At 40.4% G+C, this 21,104-nt stretch overlaps 2 protein-coding genes across 2 annotated transcripts; both read right to left on the minus strand.

Moving 5' to 3' along the window:
- Positions 1-804: 804 nt before the first annotated feature.
- LOC306911602 (olfactory receptor 52N5-like) lies at positions 805-9,401 on the minus strand (the record flags this gene model as incomplete). Its single annotated transcript, XM_079487066.1, has 3 exons — positions 805-813; positions 1,356-1,822; positions 9,062-9,401. The coding sequence occupies 3 exons, from the start codon at positions 9,399-9,401 to the stop codon at positions 805-807; spliced, it is 816 nt and encodes a 271-aa protein (XP_079343192.1).
- A 4,454-nt stretch (positions 9,402-13,855) lies between these two features.
- Positions 13,856-19,069, minus strand: LOC306911603 (olfactory receptor 52L1-like; the record flags this gene model as incomplete). The annotated part of the gene is made up of 2 exons (XM_079487067.1): positions 13,856-14,641; positions 18,929-19,069. 2 exons carry the CDS (start codon positions 19,067-19,069, stop codon positions 13,856-13,858), a joined length of 927 nt encoding a protein of 308 aa, XP_079343193.1.
- Between the last annotated feature and the right edge of the window lie 2,035 nt (positions 19,070-21,104).

Consider the following 21,104-nt stretch of genomic DNA (forward strand, 5'->3'; position numbering starts at 1 on the left):
ATGCTTTTGTTTTGTTTTTTAACTAAAATACTGTACATGCAATAGTGGTCAGCTACAAGAGCACTTTTTATGCAGGGTTTTGCAGTCCCTTTTTTTCTAAATGTAGGCTACTTTGAATGAATGACACGTTGAACCTTTGCAGATTTTTTAAAATGAATGTACAGTGACATATGCTGGCTCCATCTCTTTATCCTCAACGGAGAACATAATACTCACACACTTTGAGACATTAAAAGATTAGGATGAAGTATTTATTTTGTAAACTTGATATTTTTATTATGTCCTTTAAATGTGTTTAATGTTACATGTTAAATGTTACTGGCTGAGTTCTATTGTATTTTAATATTTTTAAATATACAGCCTTGGAAAAAAATTAAGAGACAGCTCCAGTTTGGTCTTTATTCAGCATGTATGGTGGTAATTCCAGTGCTGTAGAATTACAACTGAAACAAACCTCAGGAATGAAATATAGTCATCCAACAGCAAAATGAAAGACTGACAGAACTCAAAGACAAATTAACGTTTTAACCGATCCTAAAATGCATGTAAAACATTATTATTGTTTTGTGTAAACATCAATATAAACTTGATTTTATTACAGTATCCAGCAAACACTTTTGTTATGGTTCAGTTTACAGCAAAGAAATGCCAAAAATGCAAATTAAAAATCGAATTTGTTTTATTTGGGAAAAATGTAGTCACTAGTTCACAGAATGAAACATTAAATATATTTTACAATATACCTATGAAAAGTACAAAATTAGTTTTGGAGTGGTCTCTTCATTTTTCCATGGCTGTATGCCATTAGTCTTTCTAGAACATACAAATTGTTGTTCATTTAACTGTCAATATTCAAGCATTCATAATGAAAACTGCTATGAGAAGGTAAACAGTAATAGAAAATGCAACATACAGTTTTTTTAAATATTCACATGAAAACTTATGCCATTTTTCTACATACTTCATAGTTCAATTTCATTAATCACAAGACTGTTAGTTGATGTCATATATGCCTGTAACGTTCATAGACGATTTCGGCAGCATCAACATAAACAATTGTTTTGTGTTCCAATCTTAACTTCCGGTGGACCTCCGCAAAGAATCAAAAACTGTTGAGTAGATTTAATTTTAATTAATTCAATTGTTATAAAATAAAATATCTAAATAAATTGATATAAATGAAATATAAAAGTCAGATTGAAAACTAAACAAAGAGTGCAAGTTAACTGTGGGCTACGCGTCTGCGTATGATGAAAACGTCTAGGCTGTTAACAAAAGCACCGACAAGAACAAAATTAAGCCTTTAAAATTCAAATCAATTAACCATTTGAATTTACTTTATTTCTAAAAATTACTTTAAAAATTCTTTGTCTTATTTCCTTTGCTTGCAAACCATATATTATGGGATTCAAGCATGGGGGTACAACATGAAACATTATACTAGATAATTTCCTACCATCAGAATATTCTGGGAAACGATGAAGAACAATTATGATTAATCCAGATATCAGCATGATTAAATACACAGCCAAGTGAGTGCTGCAGGTTTTTATGGCTTTACTGTTTGTTGCTTTGTTTTTGCTTTTTATGCATATCATTGCAATCCTGAGATATGTCACAAACACGCTTCCCATTGAAGAGGTGAGCAAAACCACAGTAAATGTTAATCCATACACATTATTGATTACCACACTTTCACAGGACAATTTAAACAGTGAAGCATTGTCACAAAAGGGATTCTGGATTAGCGATCTGCAGTGAGACAGACGCACTGACAGACTGATTAGAATTCCCACCAGCAGCAATGCAACACCCCAGGCTCCTGCAGATAATTTCACAATCATTCTGTTAGTCATTATCGATGGATATCGTAATGGATTACATATGGCTGTGTATCTATCAAAGCCCATAATCATGAGGATAGTGTGAGATGTTGTTCCATACAAATGTGCAAAATAAGCTTGAAACACACACTCCCCATATGAAATGTATCGTACAGGGGGATCTGTTAAAATATCCTTCAGCAGGCGTGGCATGATAACAGTTGTCCCGAGTACATCGTTCAGTGGTAAGTTGCAGTAAATAATGTGCATGGGCTCATGTAAACTTTTATCTATAAAGATCTGAATCAAAACTCCAATGTTTGATATCATTATAAATACATAAGCCATCAACAGAAGTATAAAGACAATATGACTTGACTGAGGTGTAACTTTCAGTCCCTCCAGTAAGAGTACGCTGTATTTGAATGTCAGGTTGTCCATCTGTGATACAAACAAAACATACACAGTGACAAAAGAGTTCAATACTATAGAGCTGAAATATATTTCTGACTTGTGTATACTCACCAAGGTAGATATGTAAAGGATACACGGTTAACTCAATTGCGGCTCAAAGCTGTTGGTTCCCCTCCTAACTAGTGTTACTACTAATATGATAGTAGCACAACCTTGGGAGATGATTTGTGTTGATTCAACCGTTTATATGTGCATCACATCTTCAAGTATCAGGCCTCAAGGGGCAGAAAGGTTGCAAGCAAACAATGGCTGGCTATTTAATACTTGACTTTTCCCCCTTTTATCGATAGGTTGTTTACATATTTATATACCATACATATTTTGTATGGTTTAGGGGCCGAGCATTGTTGATATTAGGTTAGTGTAACAAGATCCATAAAGGGAAGGAAGGAGACGGGAACCGGCGAACATAAAATAATTTTTAATTAATAAAATTAAACGTAAATAAACACTCACCAACCACAACGTAAAATACAGGCCTGGTCCTCTCTCAATGACGGTCTGGTCGCTTGTCCTCTTATGCTCTCAATCTCCTCCGTGATACGAGACCGGTGCGAATCCTGGCTCTCGTCCCGCCTACCTCACTACATACCCCCATCACCCCTCACAGGCCGGTGGTACCCCGACACTGTGCTTGCTCCCCCCCCTTCCCTCTGGGGTAGCGGTCGCCCACCCTCCGCGAACTTTCCCCTGGGGTATACACCGACGAGACGAGAGAACGGAGGCGGAAGCACTCCGAGGGACCGGAATGAGAGAGGGGAGAGAGGAAAATTGTCCGGTTCCCCGACATGCTGCCACTCGGTCCTCAACCAGCCGGGGTACTCTCCTTTGCGGTGCCTTGCGGTGGCCCTGAGCGCTAGACCTCCCACCCCGTGGCGGGGGCTCCTCTGATAGGGAGACAGCAGCGGGCCCACCCCCTGGTCCTCCCCCTTGGGCAGACGGATGCAGGCTCTAGCCTCTGGCAGGCGGTGGCCCCTTTTAATTAATAAAATCAAACGTAAATAAACACACACAAACCACAACATAAAATCCAGGCCTGGTCCTCTCTCAATGATGGTCCAGTCACTTGTCCTCTTATGCTCCCAATGTCCTCCGTGATACGAGACTGTGAGTGATTACGAGCGTCAGCTGTACGAGCACCGGTCTCGTATCCTGGCTCTCGTTCCGCCTACCTCACTACAGTTAGTTTTCTTCTTCAGAAAGAGTCAGATAAACATCATGTTTGGTAGGTGCATTCTAAAGATCTTAGTGTGCTGTATCGGAAAGCTTTTAAGTTTTGTTGAACAGCATGTCCATGGAAGCCTGACAAAGTTCAATGTTTAGCTGAGAAACAGATAGTTGTTGTGACTCAAACATGCAATGTACAAACTGTCATATGGCAAACACAGCTCAGGAGCCTAAACGAAAAAGGGTGATTAACACAACTGCCCAAGAACAAGATACTATGACCGGTAAGTCGTGAGAAATAACACTGACGATCTGACACAGAACGGAGGCACAAGCGGATAAAAGAAGGGAAAAGATTTACGGACGAAAATGAGAAATCAGGAGGGGAAAGAGAAAACTGGAGCCAACCCAGGTGAGAAGAGTGAAACAATAATAAGGTAATCAATGCAGGCACACGAGGGCGGGGCAGCCACAGAGACACGGAGCACACGGTGAGCTGTCAAACCACACTATGTGCTCGACATAAAACAAAACAAACAAGTGCTCAGACCTGAGACCCAACAGGACCCCCCCAGCGGCGGCATTAGTCGTCCTAGGAGGGGGCTCATCTCGGCGTTGATGGAAGTCCTAGATCAAAGACGGGTCCAGAATGTCCCGGGAGGGTACCAAACATCTCTCCTCTGCACCATAGCCCTCCCAGTCCACAAAGTACTGGACACCTTTGCCCCGGCAACGAATGTCCAGTAATCTCCTCACCGTGAAGGTGGGAGAGCCATCCACTAGACGTGGGGGAGGGGGGCAGGCTGTTGCTGGCAGGGTGAAGGGAGGAAGAGAACACCGGCTTGAGCCTGGACACATAAAAAACAGGGTGGACCCGACCAAGGGAGGGGGAAAGTCTGAGTCTGGTTAACCAATTTTGTGATGCGGTATGGACCAATGAACTTGGGTGCCAGCTTGTGAGAGGCAGGTCCTTGGTAGAAAGCCATACCCGCTGACCAGAAATATTGGCTGGAGGAGAGATCCTCTGGCGATCAGCTGCTGCCTTGTGTTGGGTTCCTGCAAGGAAAACAGAGGGCGGGTTTAGCCAACAGAACACTTGAAAGGAGACATACATGACGCGGCCGAGGGGAGGGAATTATGGGCGTACTCTACCCATGGAAGCTGAAAGCACCAAGAACTCAGATTGCAGGATGTCAGACAGGGGAGCATTCTGCTGAGTTCCTGGTTGGCCCGCTGGCATTGCCTGGTTGTCTGGGGTGAAAACTTGAAGACAGACTCGCTGAGGCCCCGATCTGTCTACAAAACTCTTTCCAGAACTTGGAGGAGAACTGAGACTCCCTATCAGACACCACGTTGACCAGCAAGCCATGGTGGCGGAAGACATGATCCATCAGCTGTTGGGCAGTCTCCCAGGCGGAGGGAAGCTTGGGAAGTAGAATGAAATGGACCACCTTTGAGAAACGATCCACCACAGTGAGAACCACAGTGTTACTGTCACCGGATGAAATGAAGAGGAATGGCCAACGACATTGACGAGCGCCAGCTGTGACCACTAATCAGGCCGGTATTGGCGAACACATGTGGGGAGATGGATAAAAGGAGAAGCTGGAAGCCATAGGGGGGTTCGTGTTTGGTGTGCTTGTTTTTGACCTCGGATTCCCTTTAGTGTTTTCTACCAGTGGACATACAGCAACAGCAACAGCAACAGCAACAGCAACAGCAACAGCAACAGCAACAGCAACAGCAACAGCAACAGCAACAGCAACAGCAACAAGTGTGAGGGTGTTTAAACACTGAAGACGGGTAAGTGACTGGCAAATGGGATTGAGGACAGAGTGATTAAGGATAGTACTAAGGATCTATGTTGTCACCAAAGAGGAAAGTTAAGTGCACTTTAATTGGCTTATGAGAAAAGTGATGTTATGAGGATTGGCCTAGAGCATGCTGAATACTGACCTGTGCTTGCTGGCAGGGTGTATTTCTCTCTCACCGTGAGCCTCAGAGATCAAGTAAAGAACCGGGCCTTATGTGATCGATCTGGAAACCTGATACCCTCTTACGAAAAGCCATCCGTGGATTGTCCGACCCTGCTGAGATGGAGTGAAGGCCTGTTGTTCACTGTGGTGAGGTAGTGTGGCATTGCAGTGTCTGAAAGTGTGAAGTGAACACGTGTGAGGAGTTCTAGTATTGATGTATGCACGATAGTGGGAGATTTAACCATTACCATCACTCAGTAATCTTGGTCTGGGGAAGTCTAACCAGTGGGGTATCAAGCATTCAATCTGATCTACAAATCTGAAGAACTGTGTCCGGGTTCCTAGCCTGTTGTTGCTGTATCCGAGAGCGGAGAAGCTCGGCCTTGTGTGCTGGTGGGATGAGCCGCACTTGAGGTTGTGGGAGATTATTCTCTGATTATTGTTCTAGGAACCGAAGAAAGTCCAGTCACCCCCCTTGTGTTTCTCGATTCTCTCCTGGGAGACTGCCACCTCCTCCCTGTCTGCTCAGGGGAAGAGAAAGCCGGTTAGTAAAGCTTGTACTGCCTACCCATTGTTGTTCTGTGACCACAGGAAGTTGCTGGATGCTTTGGCGACACCCTTCGACGAAAGTCTGGTCCACCGCTGCCCTGCAAGAAGCAAACCTTGAGTCTGTTGGCTGCTGCACCCGACCTGCTACGAAGGAGGAAGCCGGTTAGTAACGGTTGTACCGTCTACTCATTGTTCTGTGAACACAGGAAGTTGCTGGATGCTTTGGCGACACCCTTCGCCGAAAGTCTGGTCCACCGCTGCCCTGCAAGAAGCAAACCTCGAGTCTGTTGGCTGCTGCATCTGACCTTGTACTCCGAGATGAAGTAAACCTCGAGTCTGCTGACTGTTGTGCCCAATTGGCTGCCGCATTGGGAGTGAAGAGATCCCTTTGTGAGGAGTAATGAGATTCCTTTGTGGGAGAGGAAGGGAGTCTACGGCTGCGCCGACGCCCCGACCTAGAGTTTATCTCGTGTCGCTTACCTTCCGCGACTGGTTGGCTCAGGCCCTTTTGATTCTCTGCTGGCCAGAGTTCCCTTCGTTCGAGGCCCACGTGGGACGCCCTGGAGTTGGGCTTCAATGTTGTTATAAGTGCTTTTAATTACTTAATAAAGAGAAAAGATTTTGTACCATCGTTGTCCTGCCTGACTGGTGTCCTTGGTGTCGGCTCCTCCGGAGCGTGGTGGTTGACCCTTGGTTTTAGAGAAACTGTTACATTACCCTTGGAAGCAGGTAGCCCAGTAACAAAATCAAGGGCTATGTGGGACATGGGGCGGAAGCAGAATGCGGGGGGGGGGGGGGGGGTTGAGGGTGCTGTGGGTGATTGGTTGCTTAGTCTTAGCTCTTTGTAAATTTTACAATACCAAAAAGTTGCAGTTTGGTGTTCTGCATCTCTGAAAAGTTAACCGAAATCTGAAGAGATGAGCAAACTAAGGATTGGAGAGCCCTGCATCTATTGCGTGCCCTGATCTATGCCGGAGCGCGATCATCCCCACTCCCTGGCTGACCTGCGCTCACACTGTACGTTACCATCCACACCCCAGTATACTTTCTTCATTACATTGCGTCCTTTTAAGAAAACATAAACAAAGCGATTTTTCTCAGCACAATAGAAAAGGCTCAGTATGCTTTTAAATCAGCCCCACATACTTCATTATGATGAAGCCAATCGTTATAGGAAGCGCTGCACTATGTTATGAATGCATGTTTTAGATTATGTGCCTGTTCAAATTCCTCCCTGAAGTCCAGCCTTCATAGCAAAAACATCTAAAATGCACAGCACTATTAAGTGCAGGCATGTGTCACCGCGCTGGGGGGTAAAAGAAACCATTCAAATGAACGTGTGTAGACCTTGTTATGCACTTGGTCTTAGCTCTTTGTAATGATTACGACTGACTGTGCCTGGTGCAGTACTGGCGCAAATCTGACTAATATCAGCTGTCATAGCAAATACACAACACACAGTAATGATTTTAATAATTTTACCATACAATTCAAAAGTTTTACATCTGTAACTGTTTTACCGGATTTATAATTATGCAAAATACCAAAGCTTGTACTAACACCGTAAAGATACAAAATAATTTCAGCTTTTAGTAACATTTTATTGTTTTTGAATAATTTCACTTTAGTCTTTCTGATATATTGCCCTAGAAATAACTGTGGTCACTGTCCAACCTTATTTAGTGATTTTAGGCATGGGCCAACTGGGCAGTCGCCCGGGGCGGCATTTTTTCATGTCACATGGGGGCACGAGCATGTCACACCGGCACGAGCAGTAAAAAAAAAAACTCTGGGCAGCCGCGAAGCGGTTATCTATTATCTATCATTCATTCATTGTGTGGGGAATTGGCAAATTGGCGCCCCTGCATGCTGAAAAGATAAAGGTATGCAACTGTAATGTTCTCTCTGTGTTATGATTACTGTATCCATGTTGTCATCTGAAGGGCTCAAAGGTGTTCTCGCCCGGGGTGCAATTCAATGTAGAACCGCGACTGATTGTTATCAACGTAATGTTCTAGTGTATCATTTTGAAATTCAATGTTTCATTTTTATATACCTTAACAGATGATGGCTGCTTACTCTTTGTGTATGTGATGAGTTTCAGCTAAGCATTGCTAATTCTTCTATATAGTAGGTTTTAACAAAAATGTAACTTGTGAAACACGGCCATTAACATTGGTTTGTTTATTTTGCAAAATGAAAAAAAACAAAATGGCTACTACTGTACTGTCATAAAGACATCAGGTGAAACCTAATATTTTAAGCACAGATCATACATTTATTAAGTTTCAAGATGCCTGAGGTAAAAAGCTCCCTGTAAGGTTTTCAAGGCTTGAATGTAAAATGCACAGTAGTTCATGAACTTTTTAGTGTACATATAATCTTTATTAAGACTCCTTATGAATAATCTATGTTGAATATGTTCACATATTTAATGCACAGTATATGTAAATATTTCTAAGACATAAGAATATAAAAAAATGAATATTAGTGGTATGTTCCCATTTTGCTCGTTTGCATTTGAAAATGTCTATGTGTCATTACATTGACTTTGTTATTTTATGATTGGATAAATATGGTATCATTATTTAGTATTGACTTTATTCCCAAATCTTTTAAAAATGCTTTGTCTTATTTCTTTAGCTTGTAAACCATATATTATAGGATTCAAGCTTGGTGGTATAACATGGAACATTACACTTGATATCTTTCGGATTTCAGTGTAATCAGGGAAACGATGAAGAACAATTATGATTAATCCAGATATCACCATGATTAAATACACTGTCAAATGAGTGCCACAGGTTTTTATGGCTTTACTGTTCGTTGCTTTGTTTTTGCTTTTGATGCAAACGGTCGCTATCCTGAGATATGTTATTACTGTACACCCAATTGAAAAGGTATATAACACGACAGTAAAACTTAACCCATACACGTTATTGATCACCACACTTTCACAGGAGAGTTTAAACAGTGAGGCATTGTCACAGAAGTGATTTTGTATCACTGATCTGCAGTGAGACAGACGCACTGACAGACTGATCAGAATCCCCACCAGCAGTAATGCAACACCCCAGGCTCCTGCAGATAATTTCACTATCATTCTGTGGGTCATTATCGATGAATATCTCAATGGGTTACATATGGCCACATATCTGTCAAAGGCCATGATCAAGAGTATAGTGTGAGATGTTGTTCCGAACAAATGTGCAAAAAAAGCTTGAAAAACACACTCCATGTATGGGATGTACCGCGCCGAGGGCTCTGTTAAAATATCCTTTAGCATGCGTGGTAAAAGAACTGTTGCCCCTATCACATCATTCAATGGTAAATGGCAGAATAGTATGTGCATGGGCTCATGTAAACTTTTTTCTGCAAAGATCTGAATCACAATCCCAATGTTAAATATCATTATTAACAAATAAGTAATCAAAAGAAGGATAAAGGCAGGCTGCCCTGACTGAGGTGTCACGTTCAGTCCTTCCACTAAGAGTACGCTGTATCTAAATGTCAGGTTGTCCATATTTGATCCTAAGAAAACATGGAAAAAGGTTGATTTTGGCATTAATATTTAGCAAAAAGTGTTTTTAGAACATATCATATTTTCTAATATACAAACATGATAGACAACAGTGTAAAACGGTTTACTTGCTACTGTTATGTTTTTGATATTTTCTACAGAATCTTACAGAAAGACACATGATAATATTTTGTGTATAAGCTGAAAACATCTCTATTTCTTAAATATTTCAAAAGAAAATTATTGACACATACCGAGTTGTCACGTTACTGAAAAATATTGGTGGTCGCTGTCCAATTGTGTATTATTTGGGAACTAAGTATGTGACGATATATTTCCTCAAAGTGGGTTAGATAGAAATCCTGAGATTCAAGAGCTCACCCTGTTTGTCTCCGTGTAGTGTTTAGATACTGTGACCTCGCCATTTTATAAGTCTCACAACAAAGTTTGTCTTGTCATCATATACCCAAGAGTATATCTTTGCTGTAACTGAAAACTGCTTACTTTTTCGATCAAGACCCCTGTAACATTTAAGTTTTTCTGAGACTAGGTTTAAGGGCAGGGGTGGCGTTTACGTATGGCAGATTATGAAAACAAAGTGTGCATTATGATGCTCATTAAAGATAATAAAAACATTTTAGACTGCTGTATATTTTTGGCATGGGCGTCGGAAGCATGTGTATTTTAGAGAGACAGTATTTTACCAGCAGCTTCAATGGTGTATGAGTAAGGTACGCCTGACAAGTATTTTTGACACTATCGTGATGCAGGTTTGAATCTGGTTTCGAATTCGCTCGTCTACATATTGCACTCTTGTGTATGTGTAGTTACTTCGCCGGTCACAACTGGTGGAGAATGCGGGTACTGTGACGAAGCTGTTGTAGTTTAACTACGTACCGAGTCAATAATCTCTCTATATTTTGTCTTACATGACGCCTATTCGCTCTCCCTCTCACTTCCGGGTTGCCATTGAGGAAATTATTCATCGACTGCCGATGTGGTGACGCGCCAGCAACGCTTCTCGGAGCAACTAGTCATGCGTCAAGAGAGCACCGACCAAGCACTGGGAATGCTGACAGAAGCAGTGGCTGCCCGGGTGCCATTGCCGGACGCGAGGAATACCGCCCAGCTGCTGACTAAACTCACCGCGCAAGATGACATTGAGGTATACCTCCATACTTTTGAGGTTGTTGCCACGTGGGAGATGTGGAACAAAGCTGAGTGGGCTAGAATACTGGCCCCCCTCCTGACCGCCGAAGCACAGCGGGCCTATTTCACCCTACAAACCCAGGCCAGTGAGTACTGGTTCTACCGGACCCTCCGCGTGGCTGGCGGGCTGTGCGTACCAGACCGTGCCATCCGGAGCTCCATGGTGAACTGTCAGGGTTGACGGCCGACCTGTTACCGCCACATTGGACTCCGGCAGCTAGATTACACTGGTCCAGCCCGGGATAATCTGACCTCGCACCGGTGGAACTGAAATACGCTTTCTTGTCTCTTCAGGAACGGTTTTGAGGATTCTCGTACACATTTTGTTTAGATATGATGTGTTATAATTGATGGTTCTGTTATTTTGGAATGACATTGTTGTATGGCCAGAGGAAATTTAGCTATAGCCTAGGTTTTGGTGACATGCCAACTCTGTCAGGTCTCGGGTCTAGCACTCCCTATGTTGTCTGTGTTTTCTTGTCTTTTTGTTTTCCTGGCACGTGATGTGGTTTCTGACAGCTCTCACGTGTCTGATCCTTGCGTGATTTTCTTTTTCCCGCTAGTTTCACTTCAGTTGTTAATTAGCTTATTCCTGGTATCTCCTCTCCCTCACCATTGCACACGGTGTTTTCCCATTTACTCATTAGTTCTGTTTCCTTTATATACTGTGTGTTTCCTCTTGCCCATTGTCAGACCTGTAGTGTTTTAGACCTAACCTTGTCCTGCTCCTTGTCTTGAGATAGTTATTTCTTTTTTTTTTTTAGCTATCTGGACTTCCTAGTTTTCACAGTGAATCCTGTTACTCACCTTGTCCCACCTTTAACTCCAGGTCCTAGCGCACTTCTGGGGTTTTTTGGGGTTCCTCTATCTACTGTCCTAAGCGACCATTACCTCCTCTCCTGGCTGGATTATCATTGTTCTGCTGTGTTCTCTCGGAGACGTTTATGCCCTGGTGTTCGCGGGTGCGTCAATTCCGGAGAATGCGACGGATCTTATGACAACAAACCTGACATCGATTGCTGCGCTACGAACCTACCGGAGAGAGTCACTGGCTACAGACACCGACCTTTATGGATTAATACACAGCGGAAGACTCTACAGAAACTTCTTGCTCAAATCAACGTGTGAATACTCACCGGGGAATACTTACTGGCTACTGACACCGACCTTCTGGGTTAATACACAGCGGAAGACTCTACAGAAACTTCTTGCTCAAATCAACGTGTGAATACTCACCGGGGAATACTTACTGGCTACTGACACCGACCTTTCTGGATTAATACACAGCGGGGAACTCTATAGAGACTTATTGCTCATTTCAGCGGGTGAATTTCCACCCTTGAGCTTTCTGCCTTGGATTCATTGGATTTTTCTGTTTCTAGTTACTGGATTAGATTTCAGATCATTTTTGTGACTTTCGGTCCCGGGACTTTAATGACGGTAGCTCCGTCAGAGGTTTATGACTTTCTCTGCATTTAGTGCTATTTTTTGCCAGTTGCAGTGTTTGTTGCTACAAACGCTCGGTTTTTCCTGTATTTAAATAAACCTGTCAAATCCTGCATCTGACTCCTGTAGTCCTCATGACAAACTCTGCTGAAGGTGAGATTCACATTTCGAGTCTAAAACCGCGCGGAAAACACAAGCCACACTGCTTACTAATTTTTCCCAAAGCCTAGGAGTTTGAGCTCTCCTGGCATCTGTCGTTGCTAAGCAACAATGGGCAACACTAGCCGTTGAGACGAGGAGGTATGTTGTAATGCCATAAGCTGTGTCTCCTTCACAGAGCTTGTCAATTTTGTTCGGGTGGTCTGCGGATTGAGATCGGAAGAAGCTGGGTGAGAGCGCTGGTGTTGGGGGCGTGGTAAACGGACTAGTAGCGTTCGTTACACACTTACACTCTATTGTTATTTTTGTATTAAATTAATTATGTACAACAGCACTTTGTTTACCTTTCTGCATCGAAACTGAATGGAGCTTAATATATATGGACTTGGAATGAGCAGAGTGGAATGGATGCTTATGTGCGTGTGGCATTTTGAAAACTGGAAATGTTTTCATCTCGATGCGGCACTATCGGGTCTACAAAAATGCATGCCGAACCACATGCGCATCATTACTACATGACTAGATTTTGTGAAATGTGGCATGAAATTATGTCTAAAACCGTATGTAAAGTGCCGCACTGCTTTCTCCTTTAAGCGATAACCCTGGGTATTCATAACCTGACAATTCACACTGTACATCACTAAACCCTGGGTAAACATTCTTATGTGTGGTGTCAACAGTCATGATTGGATAAATACTGCAGTGTCAAACTGAATGAATAAAAATAGTGCATGGTCACTTTAAATAACCAAATTCCTTGTTGTTCTGCATCCAAGAAAGAAATACACAGCTTTTATCCAAAACGACTTACATTGCATTATACTAAACATTTGTTTCTATGTATTTGCAATCCCCTGGGATAAAACCCTTGACCTTTTTTGACGTTGGTTGCTCTGGGGTTCTGTTTCTGTATCTGAATATGTTTTCTATCTATGAATATCACTTTACACACAACACACAGGCACGCACCAATGGAACCATGAACTTGGTGGCATCTGGGATATCAAGGCATTTAAAGCAGCATTGCAGTATGAAAGAGATGCTTATTTTTACTTTGAAATACTAAACAAGATATGTCAAATGCCCGGTAGGTTTTCAAATTAACATGGCTGTTACTGTAAGTGTCATTAAGTGAACATACTGTGAATAGTTAGGAAGTACAGTCTTGGCTCAATGTATTAGGTCTTAAAGTGACAGCAGCCTGATATTCTTGGTGCTCTTTACATGAATAAAACTAAAGAAAAAGAAAGATTGACTCACTGCCCTTGTCTCAATGACATTTGTAGCTTTAATAAAATATCATACAGTGAATAATGTTTTAGTTTTTAGTATAACCAACAATTAAGTACAAACTGCTGGTCTGTTTTATTGGTGTTGTGGGTTCAGATTATGGGCTGTCCCCTCTTTCGAGTCGTTCCGTGATCAATACTTCTGTACATTTATATTTCTCGTTTAAAAGTCATTCAGACAAAAATGGTCATTATAGTGACTGATTCCTACAACAAATAAATATGCTTATGCATAAAATCTACTTATTTTTTGTAAAAAAGTTTAAAAACCCTTTGTCTTATTACTTTGGCCTGCAAACCATATATTATTGGATTCATGCATGGAGGTATAACATGGAAAAGTATATTAGATACTTTTCTACCTTCAGGATTTTCTGGGAAACGATGAAGAACAATTGGTATGAGTCCAGATATCAGCATGATTAAATAAACAGTCAAGTGAGTGCTGCAGGTCTTGAGGGCTTTGCTGTTTGTTGCTTTGTTTTTGCCTTTGATGCATATCATTGCTATTCTGAAATATGTCACGAACACGGTCCCCATTGAAGAGGTGAGCAAAACCACAGTAAACGTTAATCCATACACATTATTGATCACCACGCTTTCACAAGACAGTTTAAACAATGATGCATTGTCACAGATGTGATTGTAAATCACTGATCTGCAGTGAGACAGACGCGCAGTCAGGCCGATTAAAATCCCCACCAGCAGTAATGCAACACCCCAGGCTCCTGCAGATAATTTCACAATCATTCTGTTAGTCATTATTGATGGATATCTCAATGGGTTACATATGGCTACATATCTGTCAAAGGTCATAATTATGAGAATAGTGTGAGATGTTGTTCCATACAAATGGTTAAAAAACGCTTGAAATACACACTCAACATAGGTGATGTAGCGCGCAGAGGGATCTGTTAAAATATCCTTCAACATGCGTGGTATAATAAGAGATGCCCCTATCACATCATTTATGGGTAGCTGGCAGAACAGAATATACATGGGCTCATGTAAACTTTTATCGAACAAGATCTGAATCACAATCCCAATGTTGAAAATTGTTATAAATATGTAAGTTATCAAAAGGAAGATAAATGACAGATGTATTGACTGGGGTGGAATCTTCAGTCCCTCGACTAAGAGTACATTGTATCTGAATGTAGCGTTGTCCATCTGTGATCTAAAGAAAAAGACATTATTTTTGTGATGATATGTGATGTTTGTTTTACCGCACATTGGCTGTGCTTCTCGACCAGTTTGGTTTGGCTTTCAAAATGGTCTATATAATTTATATCATTAATTTTATTATAGAAAATGTATATTTTAGTATTAGTATTAATCCTGAAATATGTTTTACTTACCAATGAAGATACACACACAGCAGTGACTTCACTTAATATATAGCACAAGTGCCTAACTTTGCATCCCCTTCTAGTCTGTATTACTTAGTGAACATAATATTCAAGGCGACACCTGAGTTTAGTGGTTATGACCAAGTTATATTTGTCTTACAATCGCATGAAGTCTTGTCATCAAACCCCATGAGTCTTTGTCTCTATGACAACGTTTTAGTAAACATTTTCTGGTCACAATGTAAAATCAAGCTCTATAACTGGGGTAAAGTAATACATTTATTCAAAAATGTTCAGCAGTGCAATAATCCTCACCTACCGATCTCTGATGTTAGAGGCTCCTTGTTAGAGTGGAGGCATAATAACCATTCTTGATCGACTGCTGGTTCGAGTCTGTAATTAAACAATATAATGCATCATACCAAAATTACACAGCTGCCCTGGAGTCTCAAAGAAGCCAGAGCTGCATGCATGCACTTTGTGGCCTTTGAGCTTGAGACCTGTTCCCCTCTGGTTTGCCCTTACTCCTCCAGCTCGGTTGGGCCTGGGTGCCAAGGTTCAGACATTGTTTAGGCAATTTCTGTCTGAGTGCTCCCTAGTAGGTCCTTTGAAAAATAATGTTTACGGTTACGCATGTATCCAGATTCCCTACAAAGGGAACATGGTGCTGCGTGTTGTTGCCATGCTTTATTCATGCCGTCAAGTCTTGTTTAGGCAATATTTCTGATGATGTTTAATGCAGGTTTCTTTTATGGCTCCTGTGGCTTGCATTGCTACATGGCCTGACATTTATCATAAGCTAAGTATGCATAATATGATATTTCGGGTCATCATTGAAAATAATAAGCTCCAGAGACTTTGCTTTTGCAAGTGTTGTTTGCATTGTGTTGTGTGTAAGCTATTAAATAAGAATTTTAATTCATGACATCATTCGTCTCGAACAGCAGTTCTTCATGGCCTTCCACTCCTCCTTGGAGAAGACCCCACTGATTTACAAAACATGTTTTGTAAGTAGTTTTGTCTGTTTTGATCTATGTATTAAGGGGCTTTCGCACCGCAGGAACGATTTCATGGTTCGAGGACAATTTGCCAGATGTACCTTCTGTTTGCGCCGCAGGAACTTTAGCTCCTTCTCCGAGGAAGGGTCTAAACCAGCAGAACACGAACGATCCGTAACGTACGCAAATGCTGACTGGCCAAACTTCTGTAATTGGTTGGTTGTCATTGTTTAACGGACACACTTAAATGACGTTGCTATCGACCGGCTTACGTCACTAAATAGTTCATTTTTCCGTTTTGAATACGATTGTGGGAAATGCCCTGAGTGAAAACTTAGTTCATGAACGAAAGCCCTATTTACTCGTTCAGGAACTTTGTTCTGCAAAGTAATTCAAAAAATTATTGAACCAAATAATCTGGACACTGGAACAAAGAATGGAATAAGGAAAAAAAATATAAATGAATTAAATAAATTGAAGAAAATAAATTAGAAAGAAAGAATTAAAAACCACTAGAAATCATGCAGAACAAAATGTCAACGTTTTAAAAATTATTGTTAGAAATGCTAAATTTAGATCACTTTAAGTATCAAATTAGCAGTTTCAGAAGGTTTTAATTTTTATAGCTGGCCTTCAGCTATTATCTTTTCATATACCTTAACATGCACCAGGTCCATGGGAAGGTCAAAAGGGATCCAACAGAGTTTTGAGGTTTCATCACAAGCTATTTGAAATACTTTATATATTGGTTAAATATTTGCAAAACCCAAATGCAGACGTTAAACATAACTAAAGATTTATGAGAAAACTGATAATAAAACAAGTTTGAAGATTCCAGGTTTCTGTCGGACAGTGACAATATGTTGTCTTAAAAGATGTTATGTTAATTATTTGTGACTAAATATTTGTTTATAATTTTTAGGACTATGATGATGAATAAGGCCATTCAAGCAGCATATTGACAGTGATACCTACAAACTGTGACACAAAACCTTACTCCCTGAACCTTAACGCCATCCACTGCCATCTTTTTGGAAAGTACAAGTATAATGGATGGATTCTTCCCCAAGCCATGTGCCCTCTTTTTGGGCTCTTTTATGGTCTGAATTTAGAGTACCCTCCAGTAGCTTACAAAGAACAACTTTGATATCATCCAGAGGGTGATATTGTCACTCGGGCAGAAGTCTCTGAAACCTAAAATACTATCCCTGAAAAATCTTCTAATGCATTAACGTCACTTTTATGACATTCTACATTTAACTTTTTGTGAAAAGTTAATGACATGAATAAGAGACATCTTTTATCTTTCCAGAGTGCTATACAGCATGTGCATTTGATCTCAGAATTGTTGACTGATGACAGAAGGATTTGAATTAACATTGTTATTAATGTTTTATCGAATAGATGACTTTGTTTAGATTAGATTAGATTAGATTCAACTTTATTGTCATTACACATATACAAGTACAGTGTAACGAAACTGTACTAATAACAGTTGTGCCAACGACCTGTACTAATAACTTAGTGGTTTCCATACCAACTTGCTTGAGAAATTTAAGGTAATCAGTTTCCACACGTTGTTGAGTGTATGTTGAAATAATTCTTTTATTTGACTTTTATTTGACTCTGTTGAAGTTTAAATTAAATCTGTAGATTAGCTGAACTTGTTTTAAAGAGTTTCCTTTCCCTAAGCTTTCAGGTAATTCTTGGCAAATACTGAAGTTAACTATACAAAGGTTTTGTAAGCTTCCTCAATAACTTAAAAATTCTGAGTTAATCAGTTTTCACAGGTTTTCTAAGTAAACTCAACTTATTACTTTGTACAGTGCAAATATTCGGGTTGTCAGTGTGTTTTGTCCGAATTGAGACTTAGGTTTGGTCCACAATGAAAGGGAAATAGAAATGTTTAATGTGACAGTTTTTAACACAGGTTGACACAGTCCATATCTGCATTAGGTGTATTGCATCCCTATACATAAAGTATAATCAGTACATATTGATGTAAGGTTGTTATGTATTGAAATACAAATTGTATTTTTCACATACTTTATGATACATCATTTAGAAAACAGAAATATGCTCAGGTATAGTTTTTTAAAGACATTATTCACATTATTCATTCTTCATAAAATTCATTATATTACACAGTAAATAAACATGTAAATAAACATAAATCAAATAGAATTAATTTTATTAAAACGTTTAAAAATCTTTTGTCTTATTTCCTTGGATTGTAAGCCATATATTATGGGATTTAAGCTACAAGGTATAATATAAAAAAGTAAAGTTGATACTTGTCTTCCTTCCAGGTTGTCTGGGAAACGATGGAGGATAATTGGCACAAATCCACATATCAGCATAATTAAATAAACAGTCAAGTGAGTGCTGCAGGTTTTTATGGCTTTGCTGTTTGTTGCTTTGTTTTTGCTTTTTATGCATATCATTGCAATCCTGAGATATGTAATCAACACGCTCCCCATTGAAGAGGTGAGCAAAACCACAGTAAAAGTTAATCCATAAATATTATTGATCATCACACTTTCACAGGACAATTTAAACAGTGAGGGATTGTCACAAATGTGGTTTTGAATCACTGATCTGCAATGAGACAGACGTGCAGTCAAGCCGATTAAAATCCCCACCATCACAAAAGAAACACCCCAGGCTCCTGCAGATAATTTTACAACCATTTTGCTGGTCATTATTGATGTGTATCGTAATGGATTGCATATGGCCACGTATCTGTCAAAAGCCATGGTCATGAGAATAGTGTGGGCGTTTGTTCCATACAAATGTGTGAAGAAAGCTTGGGAAATACAGTCCACATATGCGATGTAGCGTCCAGAGGGATCAGTTAAAATATCCTTTAATATTCGTGGTATAACAGTACTTGCCCCCATCATATCATTCAATGGCAACTGGCAGAACAGAATGTACATGGGCTCATGTAAACTTTTTTCTGTCGTGATCTGAATCAAAATCCCAATGTTAAATATCATTATAAATGTGTAAGAGATCAAAAGAAAGATAAATGCAAGATGGTTTGACTGTGGTGCTATTTTCATTCCCTCCACTAAGAGTACGCTGTATCTGAATGTCGCGTTGTCCATCTGTGATCTAAAGAAAACACACAGACAGAGTCACAGCAGAGTGACAGTACATGGAAAGCACAACTCTTTATGTTATATTTTTCAAAGATAATGTATTACAGGGTTTACATTGTATTTTTATTTGTTTTCAATTGTGTCTTTCTTTCTTGTATGTCAATATTAACATTTGATTATTTTCAAATATAAAAAATATATTCAATATTTAACATTTAGGCTATCATTCAGTACACAAAGTATTTATTATTGCTGCTGAAATATTCTTTACTTACCAAAGAAGTTAATTGACACACACTGGAGTGACTTTACCTAATAAATTGTAAACTATTGTATCCCCTACTTCCCTGTGGAACTATGTGAGCACAATTCACAAGAACACAACATGAGTTTAGTGCACATAGCCGTTTTATATTTGTCTCACTATCACTGACGTCTTGTCGTCATACCCCATGAGTCTTCAACTCTATGGGGTGGTTTCGCAGACAAGGATAATTTTAAGACAGGACTTAGTTAAATTAGGATATTTAAGTTGTTTTAAAAAACATACTTTACAAAAGAAACATTACTGTGTGCATATTGAACAATCACACTGATATATGCAGCTATGTCAGTGTATTCAAGACAACATTTAAGTTAGTCAAGGACTAGGCCAAAGCCATGTCCGGGAACCCGCCCCCACGTGATTGAAAAATGTATTTATGTTTCTCTGTTATTATATTCATTCAGAGGGCTTGTTTAATGGTGTTGCTTCTGGTTACTATTTGTATATCTAGAACCTGAATTAAAGCATGTAGTCATGTTGGGACATTTATAGAACAGCACTTACACACAAGCAGACTAAAAGATAAACAAACAGTGTAAAAGTCAGCAAAAATCTAAATGAAATAATGTACACAATAGACACAATAGCTTTTTTCGACTTTACGTGGTGCTGCAAGACCTTTCAGGCGGATGACATCAAAGTACAGTTTTGTGTTGCTGGATCTATCAGTGCCGGTTATTCTGTCATGTAATGAGATGATGAAACAGAATCCATGGACATGATTTACTCTTGTGCGCATTCAAAAGAGATCAGGGCCTGCGCCTTAGGGAAAGAGCAAGAACTGTCCTCAGAGTAAGAAACTGGGCCTAAGGTGGTCAATGAGCCGGTGTCAAAACATCTCAATGATGAAACCAGGCTTGAGGTGAAGGAGAGGCGTGAGGCTCTGCATATACACTCACCTAAAGGATTATTAGGAACACCTATTCAATTTCTCATTAATGCAATTATCTAATCAACCAATGGCAGTTGCTTCACTGCATTTAAGGGTGTGGTCCTGGTCAAGACAATCTCCTGAGCTGCAAACTGAATGTCAGAATGGGAAAGAAAGGTGATTTAAGCAATTTTGAGCGTGGCATGGTTGTTGGTGCCAGACGGGCCGGTCTAAGTATTTCACAGTCTGCTCAGTTACTGGGATTTTCACGCACAGCCATTTCTAGGGTTTACAAAGAATGGTGAGAAAAGGGAAAAACATCCAGTATGCGGCAGTCCTGTGGGTGAAAATGCCTTGTTGATGCTAGAGGTCAGAGGAGAATGGGCGACTTATTCAAGCTGATAGAAGAGCAACTTTGACTGAAATATCCACTCGCGAGGTATGCAGCAATGCATTTGTGAAGCCACAACACGCACAACCTTGAGGCGGATGGGCTACAACAGCAGAAGACCCCACCGGGTACCACTCATCTCCAATACAAATAGGAAAAAGAGGCTACAATTTGCACAAGCTCACCAAAATTGGACAGTTGAAGATTGGAAAAATGTTGCCTTGTCTGATGAGTCTCGTTTTCTGTTCAGACATTCAGATGGTAGAGTCAGAATTTGGCGTTAACCGAATGAGAACATGGATCCATCATGCCTTGTTACCTTTGGGATGCATCTTTGGGATGTGCAGGAACGGGAGCTTCGTGCCCTGGATGTGCATCCCACAAATCTCGATCAACTGCAAGATGCTATCCTATCAATATGGGCCAACATTTCTAAAAAATTCTTTCAGCACCT

Source organism: Barbatula barbatula (genome assembly GCF_947034865.1).
Source record: "Barbatula barbatula genome assembly, chromosome: 22".
In the NCBI taxonomy this organism is placed as follows: domain Eukaryota; kingdom Metazoa; phylum Chordata; class Actinopteri; order Cypriniformes; family Nemacheilidae; genus Barbatula; species Barbatula barbatula.